Source organism: Trachypithecus francoisi, unplaced genomic scaffold, assembly GCF_009764315.1.
Source record: "Trachypithecus francoisi isolate TF-2019V2 unplaced genomic scaffold, Tfra_2.0 Lachesis_group17, whole genome shotgun sequence".
In the NCBI taxonomy this organism is placed as follows: domain Eukaryota; kingdom Metazoa; phylum Chordata; class Mammalia; order Primates; family Cercopithecidae; genus Trachypithecus; species Trachypithecus francoisi.
Genome location: NW_022681462.1, coordinates 98824987 through 98846273, shown reverse-complemented (window position 1 = coordinate 98846273; position 21287 = coordinate 98824987). Strand labels below are relative to the sequence as shown.

At 53.2% G+C, this 21287-nt stretch overlaps 1 protein-coding gene and 1 long non-coding RNA gene across 20 annotated transcripts; one reads left to right on the top strand and one right to left on the bottom strand.

The window, feature by feature from the left end:
• Window positions 1-1492: 1492 nt before the first annotated feature.
• LOC117062742 (WAS/WASL-interacting protein family member 1-like) lies at window positions 1493-8067 on the top strand. Of its 19 annotated transcripts, XR_004428525.1 has the most exons (8): window positions 1493-1653; window positions 1988-2114; window positions 2455-2565; window positions 2829-2913; window positions 3015-3137; window positions 3676-3912; window positions 4896-4989; window positions 7792-8067. XR_004428525.1 is itself a non-coding variant. In XM_033176584.1 (7 exons), exons 2-6 carry the CDS (start codon window positions 2003-2005, stop codon window positions 3896-3898), a joined length of 654 nt encoding a protein of 217 aa, XP_033032475.1. In that variant the 5' UTR covers window positions 1493-1653; window positions 1988-2002; the 3' UTR covers window positions 3899-3912; window positions 7792-8067. The 19 variants fall into 19 exon arrangements, 3 of the variants coding, with proteins under 3 accessions (XP_033032475.1, XP_033032474.1, XP_033032476.1); XR_004428527.1 differs by lacking the exon at window positions 4896-4989 and having other exon boundaries at window positions 3672-3912; XR_004428526.1 differs by having other exon boundaries at window positions 3672-3912; window positions 4896-8067.
• Window positions 8068-8071: 4 nt separating this feature from the next.
• On the bottom strand, window positions 8072-19951 carry LOC117062745. Its single transcript, XR_004428541.1, has 2 exons — window positions 19809-19951; window positions 8072-8767 (listed from the first exon to the last, which is right to left on the bottom strand). It is a non-coding gene; the product is annotated as an uncharacterized LOC117062745 (long non-coding RNA).
• Window positions 19952-21287: the final 1336 nt, after the last annotated feature.

Below are 21287 nucleotides of genomic sequence, written 5' to 3'. Positions count from 1 at the left end.
ATTTGACCCAGCGAACAGCTCCTGCAGGTGTCTCCCCTGGCTCCTGTGAGGCCCAGTGGCCTAGTTTCCACTCTTTCTGAGGCTGTGACGTTGGAGCTGTCTCTTTGGCTCTTCTCTGTGCATACTCTATCCCTGGAAAGCTGCACCCCAGCAACATTCCCATCTCTCCCTTCAACCCAGACCCTCCCTGAGTTCCAGACTCTGGTTTCCAGTGCTGGTTTCCAGTGTTCAACCTGACAACGGCCACTGGCTCCAAGGCTTCCTGAACTCAGTAACTGCCTCGCTTAATTGCTGAGATGAGAAACCCCTGGTGGTGCTTGTTTTCTCTCTTTCACTCCAAATCCACGCACAATCTAGCCCCAAGTTCTGCAGGCTCTGCAGCAGTGGTTCTCTCTGCAGCAATGGTTCTTTCTGCAGCAGTGGTTCTCTCTGCAGCAGTGGTTTTCTCTGCAGCAGTGGTTCTCTCTGCAGCAGTGGTTCTCAGCCCAGAGTGACTGTGGCCCCAAGGGGACATTTGGCAATGTCTGAAGACATGTTTTATTGTCTTAATTGGGGGTGAGTGGTGCTATAGGTGTCTAGTGGATTGAGGCCAGGGATGCTTCTAAACACCCTACAGTGTACAGGCCAGATATCACAGTAAAGTGTCTTCCAGTCCAAAATGTCAGTAGCAGCACCCCAAGAAACCCTGCTCTGCAGCCAGAATGCATCCTGCACCCTACGTTCCTCCTGCCTCCACTGCCGTGGCCCGGCCAGAGCAACATCTCGTCTGGCCTGACTGACTGCAATGGCCTCTTCCACTCTTGCCCTCCCATAGACTGCTTTCCACCGCACAGCCAGCAGTGCCTTTCTTTTTTTTGAGACAGAGTCTTGCTCTGTCACCCAGGCTGTAGTGCAGTGGTGTGATCTCAGCTCACTGTAACCTCTGCCTCCTGGGTTCAAGCAATTCTCGTGCCTCAGCCTCTTGAGTAGCTGGGATTACAGGCACGTGCCACCACACCCAGCTAATTTTTGGGGTATTTTTAATAGAGATGGGGTTTCACCATGTTGGTGAGGCTGGTCTCGAACTCCTAACCGCCTTGGCCTCCCAAAGTGCTGGGATTACAGGCATGAGCCATGGCACCTGGCCAGCAGCGCCTTTCTAAAGCAGGAATATCCTGCCCTTCCCCAGCCTGAAACCTTCCGGTGGTTTTCCGTGGCTCTTAGAACCAAACTCATCTCTGGTCAGCAAGGCTCCCGACAGTCCCTGCTGCCCATCATCCTCCAGGCTCAGTCTCAGGCATGGCTGCCCTGGCCTGTCTCTTGTCCCTTGCTGGGGGACTTTGCTCTTGCCATCTCATGGGCTTAGCATGCTCCTCCCAGACCTCAGTGCACCTCCTCATCCTTCAGGTCTCTGCTCCCACGACCCAATCTCAGGAAGCTGGGGGGTGCGGTGGGCGGGCTGTGGCCCAGGGCAGGTTTGGGGCTGTGCTTTGTGACTCAGCGCTGGTTCACTTCTCTGCACTGGGGTGTGGTGAGGGTGATGCTGCTTTTAGTCAGCACAGCTACAAAACTCTGAGAGCAAGTCAGCTGTTTTCTATGTCTGGAAGCTGGCCGGGCTCCTTCTCAGATTTATCGAAGGCAGGCAGCCACTGACCCCTCCCTTTGCTATTGGAGGTGAGGAGACTGAAGGGGACATGGGCCCTGGGAACTCGCCCCTGCTGAGTTACTCTACCTTTGGCAGCCTGAAGTTCGGGGCTCCTGGCCCAGCATTGCAGGTCCCCCACTGTCGGGATGGACCCCAGGCTCAGAACCCTCATCTGGTCAGGGCTCTGCCGCTGCCTGGAACCAACCCACAGACCTTCCATTCCCTCCCTTGACTCAGGCCTCAGGCCAGGGCAAAAGTAAGGGGCACAGTGGGGAGAAAACCTGTGGAGGTGCCTGCTTGGTGCAAGCTCAGGCAGAGGCTCTTGACAGGACACTTCCCCTTTAACTGACTCATCACTCCCAGCGTCCAGGCTGCATCATGGCCGTTGTGCAGAAAAGTCAACCAAATCGCAGAGAGTTCATTGACGGGACAGAGCCTCGCAGGGGAACAGATTCAATCGCAGAACTCAGGTCCAATGACTCCACACCACGTGTGCAAGTGCAGACACACACACACACACACACAGCCTGCCTGTGCTGCTGAGGGTGCAATAAGGACCAAGACCAAGAGAAAGAGTAGCCAAGGGAAGAAGGACAGGCCTTTGTTGGGACAGTCCTGGTGGCAAAGGGCATTTTGGCTGAGAAACCCCTAAAGTTAGATTTGACCCCATGACTGGGGTGGGGGGCACGAGCTTATCTCAGAGCCATCAACTCCCCTGCTCTGGGGTCTGGTTGATCCGTGCAGGGACACAGCCCTGTGTGCTGAGAGGAAAGCTGGCCCTGTGTTGGGGGTGGGAGAGGTACCCAAGGGCCCTCCCTTTTCTTCCCCAGGTGGCTGCCCCGCCCCAGAGGCGTTCCTGCCACCTGCCCCTCCGAGGGGGACACCTCCAGCCACTTGTCCACAGCCTCAGGAGTCTCCACAGCAGAGACAGACGTGGGAGGGTGAGTTCTGAGGAGATTCGGAGTTCTGAGGAGACTGGGATCCTCTCCAGGGATGAGGGAGCCGGGCTGGAGGGGCTCGCGAGGAGCAGGGGGACTCTGCTCCTGCTGATAGAAGAGGAGCGCGCTGTGGGCATCTAGTGAACTGAGGCTGATAGAAAAGAAGGCCCTGGCCAGGCTCCGTGCTGAGGGCCAGGCGCCTTTGTTGCTTTTGAAGAGAAAGAGCCTTGGGGGAGCAAGCCCGCGGCTGCCTCTTCCTCCCTCAGATAATCCCTTTGCCCTAACTGGACACCCGGTGGGGCTCAGAGTTGATGGGGTCACAGGGGATCTGCCAGCTCAGGAAAGAAGAAGGTGAGCAACAGGGACAACTTCGGTTCTCCCATTCAGGGACAGGGTGGCCTCGGGCAGGTCACCTCATGGTTCTGCTCCTAAGCCTCCTCCCTGGGAACCAGGCCAACACCTCCTACCTCATGGCAGGCCGTGAGAACCAAACCTCGGAGTCATTCGCCACCAGGAAATGCAAATGAAAGCCACAGTGAGATGCTACCACACGCCCACGGCTACAGTGACGATCGGTAATGGCGGTGGGGGGGCGGGGGGCAGACGCCTCCACCTCCCCACTCCTCTCTGGCGGGAACAGAAAACAGCGTAGCCCCCTTGGGAAACAGTTTGACCATTTCTTAGAAAGTTCCACATCACCTGCTTGTACCAGATGGAAGAAGCGTGTGTGCTGCACGATTCTATTTAGATACGTTTCTAGAAAATGCACACTCGTCACAGTGACAGAGGCAGATCGGAGTCTGCCTGGAGAGGGAGGGTGCGCAGGAGCAGGAGGGACACATGGCTTCCGGAGGCGGTTTCACAGGTGTAGACATGTCAAACTCATCAAATTGTACTACTTCATTAAATATCAGTTATACCTGGGTAAAGCTGTAGAAAACATCTTTTTGGAGGCAATAAGGGGCGGATTTATGCTGCAAAAAAAAGGCAAGGCAAGTGAGGCGCCTGGCACAGGACTGTTTAGTCAATGCCAGCTGCTGGACATGGGAGCCCAGACTAGTTTCTCACAACTTCCATTCATTCTTTCCTTCCCGAACACGGAAACGGAGCAAGGGGAGGGACGGGAGCCCTGAGCCCTGCCTGCAGGAGCGCCCAGAGACACGCATCACAGAACTGGGTCACGGTGCTGGGGATCGAGGACAGGAGGGCCTCGCAGACGCCCGGAAGGTTCAGAGGCAGCAGCTGGAGAGCAGGCAGAGAAGAGGGTGAAGGAAGATTTCACAGAGGAAATGGCATCTGGGGTTGTGAGGGACTCTGCCTCGAGGCCACTGCTTAGGGCTGTCCGGGCTGGTGAGTGGGGCCTAAGGGATCCTCTCCTCCACGTGGTGGGGTATGGAACATGGGACATGGGACAGGAGAGCTCAGCCCAGGAGAGTGTTCCCAGAGCCCCTGGGAGCAGAGCAGCCACAAGCAGATGAGGGGCCCAGAAGCAAGAGGGGCTGAAGGGCCAAGACTTTGGTGGGGTATCAGTTTCCCAGGGCTCCATAATGACCCGGTCAGGAAAGGCACCGGGTGGCACTGCTTTGGGAGAAAGAGCCTCCCGTGCCCCTAATCCCTAACCCTTACCCGGGGGCAGGGAAGCCACTGGGATTCCGGGATGAGGCCTTCGCAGGCTTCTTTTGGGAAGTGGCTCCCCTTTGAGAATGAGGGTGGAACACAGGGAGATGGAGGTAGCACAGTGTGGAGCACTGGCTCCACGGTCTGATGAAGTAGCTTCGTATTTGCCTCTGCCGCATCCTAGCAAGGTGACTTTGGGAACAGTACTTTGCCTTTCTGGCCCTCTGGGCGATCGGTTGTTACTTTTATTTTGTTCTGAACTCTCGGTAACATCTAGCATGCATATGAGCCTGACTAATGGTTCACTTCGTTCATTCATTCAGACACTCATTGATCAAATCTGACCAGCTCACACTCTCCTAGGTTAGCCGTTCAATCCCAGCACCTGTAGCCAGGTGGACGTAGTTCCCCACAGCTGGGCCCTGCTGGGGACTCATCTCCCTGTGCTCTTGCCACACGCCTACCTGCAGTTTCCAGAATGTGCCAGGCTCCCTGGTGCTTCTGAGCCTCTGCAAGTGTGGCTCCCCTGCCTGAAACGCCCCCACCCTCCTGCTGGTCTGGCCACCTCCCAGTCAGCCTTGTCCAGTTACATTTTCCTGCCTCACTTCCCCACTGAGTGTGGCCCCTCTCAGCTCTCCCAGCCCCTTACCCTTGGGCCTCAAGTTTGGCAGCTGTCACACAAGCTATAGTCACAACTGGTCTGCCACACATTGCAGACGGGGCTCCTGGAAGGGTGATGCTACGGCTCCCTCCACCTCTAGCACAGTGCCCAGCACAGAATGGGAACTGAGGAAATGTTTGTAGCAAGAGGTAAAACTGCTTCACAGTATGTGTTATGAGTTGAACTGTTTCCCTCAAAAAGATATGTGGAAGTCTTATGACCTGAATTGTGTTTCTCCAAAATCCATATGTTGAAGCCCTAACCCCTGTACCTCAGAATGTGACTGCATTTGGAGAAAGGGCCTTTAAAAAGTAGTGTAATGAAGTTAAAATGAGGTCACGTGGGTGGGCTGTAATCCCATCTGCCTGGAGTCCTTACAAGAAGGGAAGATACGGACACAGCCACACCTGGAGGAAAGGCCAGGTGAAGACACGGGGAGGAGACGTTCCTCTGCAAGCCAAGGAGAGAAACCTCGGAAGAAACCAGCCCTGCGAACCCCTTGGTCATGGACTTCCAGCCTCCAGAACTGGGAGAAATCCATTTCTATTTTTTAAGCCCCTGGGTCTGCAGTACTTTGTTATGGCAGTCCCGGCAAACAAATACAAAGTCCTAAGCCCCGGTGCCTCCAAAGGACCCTTATTTGGAATTAGGGTGATTGCAGATGTGCTAAGATGATGTCTTAACTTATCAGGGTGGGCCCTGATCCAGTATGAATGTATCCTGATAAAAAGGGGAAATGTGGACACAGACACGCACACAGGGGGACTGCCATGTGGACACGAAGGCAGAGATTGAGGTGATACATGTAGAAGCCCAGGAATGCCAAAGGTGGCCAGAAAACCAGCCGGAGCTGGGGAGGCCTGGAATAGAGTCTCCGTCACAGCCCCAGCAGGAACCATCCCTGCTCACACCTTGATCAGAGACTTTTGGCCTGCAGAACTGCAAGGCAGTGAATTTCTATTGCTTCAAGCCACCTAGTTTGTGGTACTTTATTAGGGCAGCTCTGGCAAACAGAATATGGAGATTAAAATATCACCCCACTACAAGTTCATCCAAACAAGGGGTTCTGCTGGCAGCAGTACAAAGCTACCATGAAAACACCTAACTATGAGAAATGAGCTCCCAGACCCTCCTGCCCGTCACTCCCTGATCTTATCAACTTCTGCCCCCTCCACTCACACAGACAACTGTTTACATGTCTGTGTTGCCCCCAAGCCAGCGACCCCCAGAACCATGCTCTGCCCATTGCTGGGCCCAGTAAATATTCTCACTTACGGCTAGGTCACCCATCCAGAATCGTCCTCTGCTCCCTGAAATCCCATCTCCAGGAAATCCAGACCCAGGCTGCACTGAGCCCTCCCACGTGGGTACAAGAGCACATTTAGACCAAATTTCAGTCGGTCCAGGGAGGCCCTAGATGCCAAACTTTTGCACCTTCTGGTGCTTCCCGACATGCCACCCGTGGCTGACTTGCATTCTCTACCTTGGCTGCTGCCTGTCCAGCTGCACACCTGTCCACACCCCAGCTCCAAATAAGGAGAGGAACTAAACCCAGCACTGCCCCGTGGCAAGCTGTGGAGAAGGAATGGGAGTGGGTGGAGATGTACCTCCCTGCTCCGTGGACGTGTGGTTAGGAAACGCCTTTCCTGGCCAGGAGCAGAAGCTGGACTGGGGTGAGCCGAAATCTCGGCCAAGACTCTTTGACCTTCAGGGAGTGCCTGAGACGCTGCACAGCCAACAAGCTGCGGGGCCAGGGACACTTGCAGAACGCGGATTGGCCTACTTTAGCCCCCTGCCCAGGGCTTCAATCCCCTCTGCAGTCTCCCTGCTGAGGGGACACCGCTGTGTGTGAACACCTCAGCTGACGTGGGACAGCTGGCATCTTTCCTGCCTGGACCTGAGAATGGCGCCGAGGCTGGGGCTTGGGGCGACTCATTCCCTTCCAAACTTGCTCATATCCGTGCAGTGGGCCACAGTTCCTGTCTGGGAGCCCCCCACTCCTGCAGGTCCTCCTCAGCAGTCTTCCCCATGGCTCCATGTAAAATTTCACCCCCGCTCATTTTTCCTGCCATATTTCTCTTCTTGTCACTTTCCACCCTCTAAGTCCTGTTTGTGTGTTTAACTGATTGCTTTTGGTCACCGTCTGTCTCCTCCCGTAGAGAGGCTGCCTGGGAGGGAGGGTTTATTTGAGGGCTTGGGGTTGCTATGGCAGGCACAAAGTCTGCAGCTGTGGCCTGCCCGAATAGAAGAGAGGCTGGAGCGTTAAGTGGGAGGCATTTCTGCAGTGGGTCCACAGCCATGCAGGGCTGGCTGAAGGGGGCTAGGCGGGGGTCCTACAGGCAGGCAATGGGTCCTGTAGCTGCTCCGGGTCTCCTGCAGAAGAGGTTGCAATTTCAGATCCGTGAGCTTCTCATTCCAAACACTGGCTTCCTCCACTTTTTTCCTCTCCTGGGAATAATTGGAAAAATGATTCCTAAGCTGTCAGGAGAAAATAAAGAAACCATAGCGACCGATTTGCAGCCTCTCCTAAATCAGCCAAATGAGAAATGGATTTGGAACCACCTCTGGAGGGGGCGGCTAACATCTCCAGGAAGGCGATAACCATAGATTGTGTTTCAGCAGGCGGGGAGGGGCAGGGCTGGGGTGAAGCTGCCGAAAGCCTCCCTCAGCCACCCCCTGCGCTTCTAGTCCCTTGCCTGGCTCAGGGCTGGCCAGAAAGACAGAGACATTTCATGCAGGGCTCCGCAGACGGCAGGCGTTCCACACCCATTCCCTCACTTCTCTGGAAATAGCCCTGGGAAGGAGGCAATGTTGCTGACTCCAAGTCACAGACCAGGAAACACAGACCTGCCTGTGGCCGCAGAGCTCGTTCGTGGGAGGAGGCTGGAGCCAGTGTTCACGCTGACATTGGCCTGGTCCCCACAACGGTGCCTTTTCTGTTGTGTCCCCAGAATTTTAACATTCTCCAGCCAGACACAGGCCAAGACCAACAATGCTTCACTTGGTGAAGACCATTTCATGTTCCTCCAGCAGCCTCTGTGACCTCGGGAGGGCCATTCTGTCAAGTAATCCTGAATTTACCCCCCAGTGACATTGTGTCTCTGGGTCATCATCAGACTTCTTTCAGGGTAGACCTGCGGGACTGTGGAGAAAAGGGCTTGAAGGAAGGAGGAGATTTGTGTCGGAGCCTCTGGTGCTGTCAAAGTCAAATAAAATATACAGACAAATCTCTAAGTTTAAAATGTTTTATCTGGGAAGCAAGAATTTCAGTTTGGGACATACACACAGACTGAGCGGTCTTCAGTATGTCCAAAGAGCAAAGAGAAGGTAGGAGGTTTCATAAAAATGAGAAATATTAACGGATTGTTAGGAAAGCAAGTTCATTTGTGCTGGAAACGTTTTGGGGATCCAGCAAGCTCTGATTGGTGGGTGGGTGAAACTAGTCTTGGATTTCCACAGGTTGTTTCAGTAGCTATTAGATCAAACTGGTTTCAGGTTGCAACACTTGTTCCAGCAGCCAGGGTTGGAGACAGTTATATTCTTGGAGCAATGTGCTTTTTCCCCCATCTCCTAACTCTGCTTGCCTATGACAACAGTGACCTTTGTATGATCAACTTTCACAGTGGCCACAGGAGGAGCCAGATCTGAGCCCACACCCATGCCTTCTGGCTGGCTTTCTCTCTCTTGCTCCTAGCAGGGACATGCAGGGTGAGTGACAGAAGTGGACTCAGCTACAGGCAACATCGAGTGATCTAGGTTCCAGGTTCAGCACTTTGTCCATTGTCATGTCAACATAAAGAATTGGTGCTTTGAAATTTTGTCAAGTTCAGGTTTGAGCGGCCTGATGCAGAAGTTCCCAGGTCAGGGACTCCAGGGCAGGGAGTTGGAGGGGTGAGCTGGCTGCAAAGTCTCTGGTCACTGTAGGTTCTGGAAAAGAAAGAAAGAAGGAAGGGAGTCTCCTCACTTTACCTCTCTGGTCTCTGAAACAGTATCCACCGTTCTGAGTCCTCAGCTGCCTGTAGCTCTTTACAGAACAGACCCCACCCTGCTGTCCTTACAAAAGGCCAACTTGGTATCCAGCATCTCAGATGTTACCACAAGGGGCAACACCAGGGGTTGGGTGACTCCCTAGCCAGAACTCCAAGGCCACACACAGCTATTTAGACAAAAGAAGTGTGCTTGTTTATTTGCTTTAGAATGCAGTTTCATGAGTGACATTTAGCATTTGTTGAGCGCCTATGTTTACAAAGTGCTTCCGCCCACATGGTCTCACCGGACCACCTGTGAGGGAGCACAATGTGACCTCCACCTTAAGGACTGAGGGTGGGACTCAGCCAGGAGCCCAGGACTGTCCAACTCCTATTCTAGGGGGTTCTTTACATCCACAGAGGTTTCGAAACCAAGGAGCGTGCCTTACGGAGCATTTAAATTGCATTTGATGTTTAATGACTCTTATTTACTTATCACAAATACGGTTTTTTTTTTTTTTTGGAGACAGAGTCTCACTCTTTTCGCCCAGGCTGGAGTGCAGTGGCACGATCTCGGCTCACTGCAAGCTCCGCCTCCCAGGTTCATGCCATTCTCCTGCCTCAGCCTCCTGAGTAGCTGGGACTACACGTGCCCACCACCACGCCCAGCTAATTTTTTTCTTTGTATTTTTTTAGTAGAGACGGGGTTTCACCATGTTAGCCAGGATGGTCTCAATCTCCTGACCTCGTGATCTGCCCGCCTCAGCCTCCCACAAATACGATTTTCAGTGATACGAGAGACAAGTCGCAAAGACGAGATTAAACATGTCCTCTCTTCTGTTGCACTGGCTTCTCTACATCATGGTAACAGGTTGTCAGGTTCAACTGCAGCATTGCTGTTAGAGGCAAAGGTAGGCAGGAAGCTCATTCTTGCAATCTCTGGAACTTTAGTAAAAATTCAAGCATATCTACTTTTTCCTTTCCCTAGAATTTTCTCCGCGTTCTCACTAACCAGATAATGTTAGCTTTATTTTGCATCCATTCATTTTCTGAAGCGTACATGTGTTTCAGTTACTATGCTAAAAGATCCTGTTTGTCCCTATTTAATGGCATTCTCAGTTCAGTGGGAGTTGGTGGCAGTGGCAGATATGTACAGTTACAAGGTGACAATGACAGCGGCAGGCAGAGGGAGGTCTGGGAGCACAGAGGGGAGGCACCTAATCCAGCCTGGTAATATCAGGGAGGGCTTCTTGGAGGAGGTGACATCTGAGTTTCTCAAAGGAGAGGGTAGCCAAGGGAAGGAAAAGAAGTTGCAGGAAGTAGAGAGGGGCTGTTGAAGGAACTGGGGCACGGGAGCATTGGGTACTCAAACAAGGAGGGGTCTGGGGAGACGGACCTTAGGGAACACAGTGGGAGTGGGAAAAGCTCAGCCCAGCCCTCTGACATGGGTTTTATATGCTGAGTCACTGGGAGACTTAAAACAAAGAAGACCTTTCTTAAAGAGCAGTTTTAGGTTCACAGCAAAATTGAGCAGAAGGTACAGAGAGTTCCCATAGAGCCCCTGCTCCCACTAGAGTTGTACATTTGTTACAGTAATGAGCCCGCATCAACACACCATTATCATCCCACTGGAAGATTCTGAGCAGGGAAAACATTTTCACATTACCTTTTACAAAGTCTTCTTCCTGGCACTGAGTCACAGTCGTTTTTAAAGAATTAATGGTGTAGGTTGTTACTTAGCATTTCCCCAGAGCAAATGTTTCTATGATCTCCAAAAGGCAGAGGCTATGATGTCTTCCTGTCCCACACTGTAGATCTGTAAACCTAGAACAATGCCTGGTATAGCAGATGCTTAGAAAGTAGAGGACGGTAGAGGCGGGAGGAAAGCAGGGGTAGAGGGAGGGAGGGAGGGAGGGAGGGAGGGAGGAAGATAGCAACAAGGTCTGTTGTGTATTTCCGAAACATCATTCTGGCAGCAAATAGAGGAAAGATGGCAGAGGGTGTGGCTTGTGGTCAGGGACACTTAGGAGGCTACTGTCATGTTCCAGGTACAAAGTGCAAGTGGTCTGAGTAGGTAGCCGTGGTGGAGAGGAGGGGACATTGAAAAGGTGGGCTCTACTCCATCAGGTGTCTGAGGACGTGAGTGCAGTAGAAAACCACCAGGAAGGTTTCGAGACGCAGGCCCAGCTCTCAGTCTTCTCTGAACCACTGAAGTAGAGGGAGAGTTTGTAAGGACTCCAAAGGGAAAGAGAACACGGGAGGGAAGGAGGGTTGGGGAGGGTCAGGTAGGATACTTAAGTTGGATTGAGTTTGAAATATACAAACTAAGAAAAATGTCAGATGGTTCTTGTTTATTGTCTAAAGAGTAGAGGGGAGAAAAACAGAAAACAGACGTTTACGTTGGTTGGGTGTTAGATAAAAGGCCCCGAGTCCTCTGCTTCTAAGTGAGAATGACGACGCGCCATAGGATGACAGGGCCCTTTGGAGGTTCTGTCTGCAAGGTAATCTGTTTGCTGATGAGCTCAGGCACGGGGAAGGTGCATGGTGTGAGTGTGGCTTGCTGAACTCACAGCGAGCCATTTCAGGGATGCTGGGACGGAAGCTGCCCTCCCTTTCCTGCCTCTGCTTCCAAGTCCTTTCTCTGCAGCCCTGTCAACGCTCCGCCTTTGCTTCATAGCACATTTCCTAATGGGCTCTGGCAGCACTGAGGCAGCCTTCATATTCCGTTTGTTCCTTGGATAATAAGCTTAGCCTCGAAGCCAAAAAGAGAAAGCTCTGATGATTGTTAAACACACATGCACAGGGCTGACTGCTCCCCAAAACCTCCAGTCAGACATTGCACCAGCTCAGCAAGGCCATTTGCATCCAGGCAAATGGCCCTCAATGACTAACAGAAATCCAACTCTATCTTGGCAAGGAAGGCCTTCAGTATGCAGCATTAATTTGGTTTGCACAGTAGAATGGAACACATCTTTAGTTCCTTTTAGGGAACCTGACTTAGGCTTTCTCCAAAGGGTGCTTCCTGGGGGCTCCCAGACATTGGAAATGCCGGCTGTAACTCATCTCAGGGTCTCCCTAGTCCCAAGCACAATCTGCCTTATTTTTTTTTCCAGTTTTATAGCTCAGAGAGGATTGTGATGACGAGGTCACCTGAATCCTAATCACGCTCTGAGTTATCATTAGGACTTGATGCATTTGCTCTGGCACAGACAGCACCGCTGCAGCTTATAGCCAGAATGATTCTGTCTGGCTTCCCGCTCCACACCAGAAGTCTGGAAATGCAGGCTGTTCTTTTCCATTTGGAGTCCTGGGATCTGGGTTATTATTGCCAAAGGCAAAGGAATGAGTTTCTAGAATTATCACTTGAAGGAGCAATGCACCAGGGAGTAAACCTAGGAAGTTTCCAGAAAACTAGAACGTGATTATCTCCACAGTATACTCTGAATGTGAAAACCCAACTAATAGAACATTCAGAGGTCAGTGCCGGACTCCTCAGCCTGTCTCCACCAGGCCTTTTAATCAATCTAGGAGGGCAAGAAAAATCACTTCAATTTTAGGATCTTACTGCGTTCTTGGGGCAAAAATAAGCCTGTGGCCTTCAGGAGTCTCCAAGACACCTGCTCAGTAAGGAAGTTTAGTCTCAACCTCCAGAATGAACTAGGCTCAATTCAAACAAAATTGGTGAGGACCCACTAGTGCCAGGTGGGAGGTGACTAAGGTGGGCATAGGGGAAGGGATACCCTCAGTCCTATGGTCACAGACTTGCTGGGCCCTCACCCCAGAGAGCAGCCGCCTAGGGGCTGCAGCAACAGAAAGCCTTCCCCACTGTTAAAGCCTAAGGCCTTGTCCAGGGAAGACTAAGGCCTGGAGGAAATCACCTGGGGAAGAACTGGGACTAAAGGGCGATGCTTTGTGCCAGGATCAGGCATATGGTTATGCGTGTTGTCCACTGTGCAAGGACATCCAGCTGAAAGGTGAGCAAGGGCTAGATTCCAGCATGCCTGCCGCCCACCACATTGTGTGCCCATGGTGTTGCGTCTGTCCAGAAGGGGCATCCTTCTCTAAGTCACACAGACAGACCCTGTGGGCTCACAAGGGCCCTGAACATGAGGAGAATGAAACAGCTCCGGGAAGGGGTCAGTGAAATTTGGCCAAGCAGCACAGGGCTGCAGACAGGATGGAAAATACTCCCTTTACCACACTGGCTGCCTTGCCTTTGGTGCTTTGGAAGGGAATTGAGGAATTAATAACCAAACTCACTCTATTCCATTCCTAGCACCTTGTACACATCCATGGCCATGTTAACTCTACCTGCGCCTCCTCCTGGACTTGCGAGCAGTTATTCCCAGGGAATCCCTGCAGGTGCTGTAAGAGACAGATCTCTGCATGGGCAGCTCATCCTGCCAGCTGGAGTCAAGGTTATCTCATCCAGGCTGGCTGAGACCCATAAGCAGTCCTCTTTCGGAATTCTGCCTGCTGTGCTAACCAAATGTAGTTCATGTTACCTGTCTTTTAAAAATATTATTTCTAGCCTTTTTTCCCCTGTATATTCATGATTTAATTTTGCATGCCACTTTTGTGAGTTGCTACATGCTAAGCATTTTCCATAGTGCCACATCATTTCCACACTGCCATGTGTCAGTATGGCGGTATTATCGCCAGTTAAGCAGGGCTCTGTAGTCTGACTAATCATTATCAAATGGTTTACTTAGCAGACACATGTGCCCCTGGTAGGAAACGTTGAGTGGTGGGTAGAAGATCTCTCCTCAACTCTGTTCCGTTCAACATTTTTGCTGATAGCCAGGATGAAGGTGTAGCATGCAGACCACTCAACAAATTGGCAAAAGACACAGAACTGGAAAGGGTAATACATGGTTTGGACAAGGTAGTCAAGATTCAAGATTGCCCAGCAATGCTTCCCTGGAAACTTTTTCTTACCTACCCCTATCTGCATAGGGTTTTGTCAGAAAACATTTTAAATGGTCCATTTTCAAGGCATGATAAATCTAAGCACTGGCAGCCAGCCTGTGAATGTAACAAACAGCACGGCTCACGCTCCTAGAAGGTCACGATACACGAACAGAATGTAGAAGAGGGGTCAGCCCATAAAAGGGAAGAAAGTTCCATTATTGGGAAATTGAAACTTAAGAGGGGAAGAGGACAGGGTGTAACCTTATAAGGGGAATAATGACACGTAGGCAACGTCCGGGAAGATTGTCATCCCACAGTACTCAGCCATGAGGAACTGGGGGAGGGACTTGCATGCTGGGCGATAAATTACCTGCTGGAGCTGCCCCAGGTGTGCCTACCAGCCACCCGATCTTGCAAGACCTCTATTAAAAGTCTCATTTTCGCTATTCTTTGTGCCTGAGTCCATTCTTTGGGTCTGGACAGGTGAGCATGTTTCTCACAGTTTTACTCAGCAGCTGCAACCACAGCAGGTGGCCCATCGGTGCAAGGTGGGCGAGAGACCTGAACTGGGCCAGAGAAACTTCCTGATGATTTTGGAATTGGGGCAGATTCCAGGCATCTCCAGGTGGCTTGAGCATAGCACATCAGCTAGGGAGACACTGTGGCTGTGTTTTGTCTTGTGACCCCGAAGTGGAGGAGGCTGGTTGGGAGAGAGACTCAGGGAGAAGGTGCAGAGAGAAGCAAGAGAGAAGAGAGGCAACTAGAACCCTGCTTCATTTGTTCCTGAAGCCCAGTCACATTTCTGCCCCCTTATTCAGAGAGTCCACATCATGAGAATACAATCCCCTCGGCCTGGGTTGCCATCTGTGTTCACTGTAGCTGAGAAGGTCCCAGTGAAGCCAGCCGGCAAATCTGCAGTCTTGGTCTCCAGTTGACAAAGTTCAATAGAGTCAATAGGCTGCAGAAGAATCAAGCCCCAAATTGGGGGGAAGACCACATTTGGAGGGTGACAGTTTTGGTGTGACCTTGGCAAACAGTAGGATGCCTAAGGAAGTCCCCTGGACAGTGAAATCAGGCTCTACACTCAATGGCTGAAAGAATCAGAGACATTTTGGCAGAGGAAGGGAAGAAGATTTGGCAGAAAAACACATTTGTCATATAGGGTGTGGAGAACCAAGGTCCGAACTAGGACAAACAAATGAAAGATGCTTGAATGCAAATTGGCAAGCTTTTTCTAGCAGGTATCTGCGAGTGGGCGGGGTTTCCTGGGAAGAGGCAGCCAACAGGCAGGAGTTTTAGCAGAGGCTGGGCAACCGCACGGTGGGTAGGTGAACTTCCTGAACAGAGGTGGTTGGACGCATCCTTCCAGCCCATGGTTCTGGGGTTGGCGTGAAGTGGGCATTTTCCCTATCCTCTGTAGACTGAGGAGTAACCCTCTAACAGATGTTTCAGAAATCCCAGGAGTAGAACGTTTGGCTTGAACTCCTCCTCCCAAGCAGTCCCTCATTTAGGAAATCATTCAAGTGAAATCATTCCTCACCCCAGTGGAAGCAGCAAAAGAAGCATTCTCTGAGTGAAGGACAGTGCCCACAGTGGCCCGCCAGGAGTAGGTGGCCCTCCCTGACTGTCCCTACCTCTGTTGGGAACCTAGAGGGGGCAGGAGGGCATATGAGTAAGTGCACCCCCTAAAGAAGGACACGGGGCTGTTGCCTTGCAGGGGGTCACATGCTGGGCTTGTCTGGTGAACTGGAATCTCTCAATTCAAAGTCCACAGGCAGACGGGGAAGTAATTTCCTAGAAATTAAATCTGAACACTCCACAGCCTCTCCTCAAAGAGTGAATATGGGCTGGCAGCTGGGGCACACGGGGGCCTTGTGTGTGCACGTGTAAGGGTGTGTACTGTTATGTGTGTGCACACCCTCATACACACACACACCTGCCTCTACACACCCACATGTGCACACGCTCACACACCAGTGCACATCAGAGGAAGCTTTCTTCTCTTCTGAGGAAGTCCAGGAAGCTCCTGGCAGGAGAGTTGAGCTGGACCGACCTGAGGCCTGCAGGCCAAGGAGGCTGAGGACTGGGAAATGGTGCAGGGCCCAGCGTAGCTGCAGAAATCTGACCCCAGGCTGGGCATGTCAGCACAGTGACCATGAAGCAGCAGCCCAGCAGGCGGGGGCTCCCTCCCCAGCCCAGAAGGTTCGCTATAGGGTGCAGAGCGGCCGGCCAACCTTGGGCCCACTCCAGTTAGAGCTGAGCCAGCAGCGTCTGTCCTCCACCAGCCCTGCCCCAGTGGCCCAGGCTTGCCGCTTCCTCCCGCTCCTGGAGCAGGGCCCTGACTCCTTCATACCTCTCAGGCCTGTCCCCCATCTCCCACTCGCTTCCCAGCACTGTCCACAGACATTCTTTTAAAGGAGACTTTGCTTGCATCACTCCCCTCCTTAAAACTCAAGTGACCCATTCCTCAGCAAAAAAGCAGGCATTTTTCAGCCTAGCATTGCCTAGCATTTCAGAATAATGACACATTTCTCAAGCCCTGATCTGAGTGCTTTTACATACACAGTTGACCCTTGAACAATATGGGTCCACTCATGCACAGATTTTTCTCCATTAAAGTTATACCATATGCCCGCCCTTCCTGCCTCCCCTCCCACCTCCTCTACCTCTTCTGCCTCTGCCACCCCGAGACAGCAAGACCAACCCCTCCTCTTCCTCCCCAGCCTACTCAATATGAAGACAACAAAGATGAATGTACTTCCCCTTAATGAAGGGTGGGCATGTTTTCTCTTCCTGATATTCTTAATAACATGTTCTCCTCTCCAGCTTACTGTATTGTTAGAATATGGTGTATATATAATATATATACTGTATAAAATATGTATTAATCAACTGTTTATGTTATCAGTAAGGCTTGTAGTCAACAGTAGGCTATTAGTAGTTCACTTTGTGGGGAGCCTAGGTTATATATGTATTTTCTTTTTTTTTTTTTTTTTGAGACAGGGTCTCCCTCTGTCACCTAGGCTGTAGTGCAGTGGCGTAATCATGGCTCCCTGTAGCCTCGACTTCCTGGGCTCAAGCAATTCTCTCACCTCAACCTCCTGAGAAGCTGGAGCTACAGGTGCAGGCCACCATACCAGAGTGGTTTTATTCTAATGTTTGTAGAGACAGGGTCTTCCTATGTTGCCCAGGCTGGTCTTCAACTCCTGGGCTCAAGTGATCCTCTCACCTTGGCCATCCGAAGTGCTGGGATTACAGGTGTGAGCCACCGCACCGGCCTTTACATGGATATTCAACTCCATGGCGGGGGGGCAGTGTCCCCTAATCCCCCCTGTTGTTCAAAGGTCAACCGTATTTGCCTCTTTGTCCTCACAATCACCCCCTTGAAGGAGGCATTATTATGATGATTATCCCCATATTATAAGTGAGGGAACTTGGGCAGGAGGAGGAGCTCATCACTTGCCCACTAGCACAGACAATAGGGGACAGATCCAAGTTCAAACTCAGACAGTCTGACATCTCAGCCCACACCCTTGCAGCTCAAAGTGTGGTCCCCAGACCAGCGCATCAGCATCACCCGAGAGCTTATTAGAAATGCAGAGGCTCAGGCCCCCAACCCTGCTGAGTCAGGAAGGTCCCCGAGATCTGGGAGGCTCTGCTTGGGCTTCAGAGCCAGGTCCCCTCTCACCCACCTGACTCAACCCTGTCAGCCCCATGCCTTTGCTTGTGCTGTCCTTCAGCCTGCAGCTCTCTGCCCTGGTGTGGGGACCCATCAGGCCCCCCACCACATCCACAAGTAGCTCGCATGCTCCCTCCTCTTCTGACCTCCCTGGTCCATGGCTCCTCCATCCCCTGGGGAAGGATCGGTCCCTCCTACCTTGAGCTCTTGATGTAAGGTCGTGCCTCAGTTATTGTTCTGACATTGCAGAGGGTATTTGTGAGTGAATTGGACTTGGACGAATTCCCCTTTTTGTGTGTACGCATGTATGAATGCACACATCTCGTGTTCCTCGTGGAACCGGACAGCTGGCCCCTGAACCCCAGTCCCTGTACCTGTCAGCCGGGGCTCCCCTCCTCTTTCCCTCCTCCTTGAATCCAGCACTGAGGACCTTGGTCCTCCATGCCTGGCCTGATCCCTAATGAAGCCCTTGATCTCAGAACTCAGTGCATCATTCCCCACCAGTCAGGAGAAGCTGGACAGCTTTGCCTGCCTTTTGCTTTTCCCTTCTGATACTTTCCTCCTTGATCTCGAGCCCTATCGGTAGCAAAGGGCAAGGAGGGGCCTCCCAGCAGAGCAGCAGGTGCCCCTCGCCACGGGTCACACCTCCCTGCCCCAACACCTGGCCTTGGTGGCTAAGGGCGATTGGGAGGGGTTGGCTGGGCAGTGGCAGCCAGCACAGAGGGCCCAATCTGGCCCGAGAGCCAGGTGGGCCGTGTTGGAGGGAGCAGGCAGGAGAAGAGCAAAGGCTTGGGAGCTGAATCCTGTCTCCACAGCATCCCCTGCGGCCTCGCTCCTCAGCACTTCGGCTCCCTCCTTCTCAGCTGGGGAGAATGAGACAGCCCACGAGGCTGAGGCCATTATGAGGATGAGAGGAAGCGCCTCGTGTCAAGAGAACTGAGTATTTAGCCAATCGCCATTTGATGGACTTCTGGACAGTCAGAACTGGAGTTCATAAGGAATCACTACCAGGCAGGGAAGCTGTGTCCTGTGTAAGGGGGCACAGCCAGCTGTTAACAGAATGAGACAACACTTCCCCCATCCTGGCATCCTGCCCGTGGCCCTCTGTGGCTCCCCTTCGTTGATTAGGAAAATGGAATCAGGGTGGCGCCTCGGGAGAAAATGCTGTGGATCCCAGGGTCAAAGCTCGTTGTGCCCTTGGTGAGCTGTTTGCCCTGAGAAAAACCCAGCAAAGATGGCTCCTGAGTTGTCTCCCTTGACCACTGCTGGGCCTGGATGTCCCTAGAGTGGGCTGAAGCCAGGTCATGTTCCCGTCGTTGGGGAAGTGGAAAAAAAGGGGCTGCCATCCCGCCTATCTGACAAACACAGGGAGGTGCCCCTGCGTCTCTGCCACTCTGCCAGGAATACAGACAGACACTCAGGCAGCACCACAGGCCCCAAGAGGCACGGGCACACCGACAAAAGCAAACCCATACCGGGGACACAGACACCACACACATTTAGTCATTGCTGGCGGCCCCCAAGTCTCAGAGACCCTCACAGAAGCTCAAGGACTCGAATGAGGTGTTGGTATGTTCAACACCCAGGCCCCCACACGCACCTGTGTATGCCCACACGCTGCCACTCTGACCTGTGGGTGGGGGGCAGGCACGTGAGTGGGCACTGAGCCTTGGCCTGAGCAGGTGCGTGGGTGTCCCCCACACTCAAATGGGCAGCTGGAAAGCAGGGTCAGGCCTCAGGTGCACAGAGCACAGCGGCTATGAGTGGGGGTGGTGGGCGTTGCCATGGAGATGAGAGCCGGAGAAGCAGCACTGCCTGCCAGCTCCGTGTGGGCGGGTGAGCCCACAGATCCACAGATCTCGGGAGGGACTGGGCAGTGCTGGAGGCTCCAGCACAGGAGGAGGCTCTTGAGGTGGGGGTGGGGCTGAGGGCCTCTGGAATGACAGGAGCAGCTGCTTGTGTTGCAGGCCTGGGTGTGGGGTCATGAACTTGTGGTCTTGGCTGGGAGCACATACAGACTATGGGGCCTCTGCCTCCCCCAATCAGTGCCACTCACTCCCACTCCTGTCCCCCACCGGCAACTGTGCTGAGCTCACAGCCAAGGCAAAGCTATCAGGGAGGGCGAGCAGAGGCGGGGAGCTAAGGATCGTGGCTGGTTTGGGGAAAACAGCTGAGGAGGGTCAGGCTGATTCTCCCCACCTCCTGGCATCACCTGACCTGCTCTTTCTTTTCCATTGGTCCCTCCTTTGCAGTCTAGTGGAATGGGAATCACACAGGATTGGGAGTTAAACAGTAAATCACGATGCCGGTCACTGTCGACCAACTCTGGGACGGTGAGCAACCTGCCCAGTGAATCCCAACCTGGGTCTTCACATCTGTAAAATGGGATGAGGAACCCCGATCGACCTACCTCCAGAGCTGCTGAGAAGGTCCAATGACTCTCAAGAAATTCAACTAGACCGATATGGACAGACGCCTACTATGCACCAGCACGCTGCGGCGCTCCAGGGACGGAGAGGAGCACACTCTCGCAGAGCTCACCAGCGAGTGGGTGGGAGAGGAGTGCGTACAAACAAGACAGCTCGGATAAGTGCCAGGACTCAGCCTGTTCCAGCAGCTCCTGGGAATGCCTGCTTAGGGCCAAGTACTGGGGTACAAAGAGGCAAGAGCAGCGGAGGAGCCCAGGGACTGCATGGGATTCAAATCACAGAAGAGCGGCAGCCTCCCCCAGAGCAGCCCTCACATGCATCCGACTCGTTCATCCTCATAACCCGCCAGGTGGAGCCACTGAATGCTCTCCCCATTTTACAAGTGAGAAAGCTGTGATCAGGAAGAATAAACAGCTGTCCCAAGTGCAAATGCACCCTGGGAAGGGGTGGAGCTGGGATTTGACTCCCATCGGGCAGGTCCCAGAGTCCCTGCTTTGGGCCACTGAGCTCAGCTGCTTCTCATGGCCTCACCCTTACGTGTCTATGGCCTCCGGGAAGGAGTTGCCTGGTGTCAAAGGCCCTCCCCTGCTCCCTGCCCCGACCCTGGCCTGGGCTGTGGTTCCACCAGCCGCTCACCCCTCCGCCTGCCCCGTTCCCTCCTCCTTGCCTGCCTTCAATAAGACAGTCCAGGGGTGCGGACAGATAGCACAGTGTCACAGAGCCCGACAGCACTGACATAGGCGTCCTGCGCCACCACTTGCGAGCTGTGGCAAGGCCATGGAGGCTCTCTGAGCGCTGTTTCCGTGCTGCAGTCCACACACGGGCAGTGCGGGGCATGAGCCGGGCCCTCAACACCTTCAGTGCTCACGAGGTACTCTGCATCCCCCTGTGCTTCCAGAAGGGGCCATCTGTCCCCTGTTTCCAGGCAGTGGAAGGTAGAGTCTAGCCTGGCAGGACAGGAGGCAGAGGCTGGGCCTTGTCTCCAGAGAAACCTGCCTCCTCCCTCACTCGCTGTGTGTCCTGGGGAAAATCACAAGGCCTCTCTGAGTTTTGTTCCTGGGGCCTCCCACCCCAGGGTCCCAGACAGGATGCAGCAGGACCCAAGGGCCATGGGTCTGAGCTGGCAGGATCTGAGCTCAGAGATCTTGCCCCTCTCCAGAGGACCAGCACCCTACCCAGCTCCTCCAAGTGGCCCCCTGGTAGCCTCCCTGGGCCCTGTGAATGGGGGAGGGGGAAGAAGCAGCTGTCACCTGGGTTTGAGGGGGCACTGGCGGATGGCAGAGGAAGCCTGCCTGGGCTGGGAGTGGGCACCCTACGGCTCCCCTCTCTGGGCCTGGCTCCCCCACTGCTGACAGCCTGGGCTGTGAACAGGCATGTGGGGCCTGCACGGGTGGGGATGCCCCCACCTTCCCAGGGAGGATGTGAGGCCGAGGCTGACCCAGGTCTCAGGCACAGCCTTA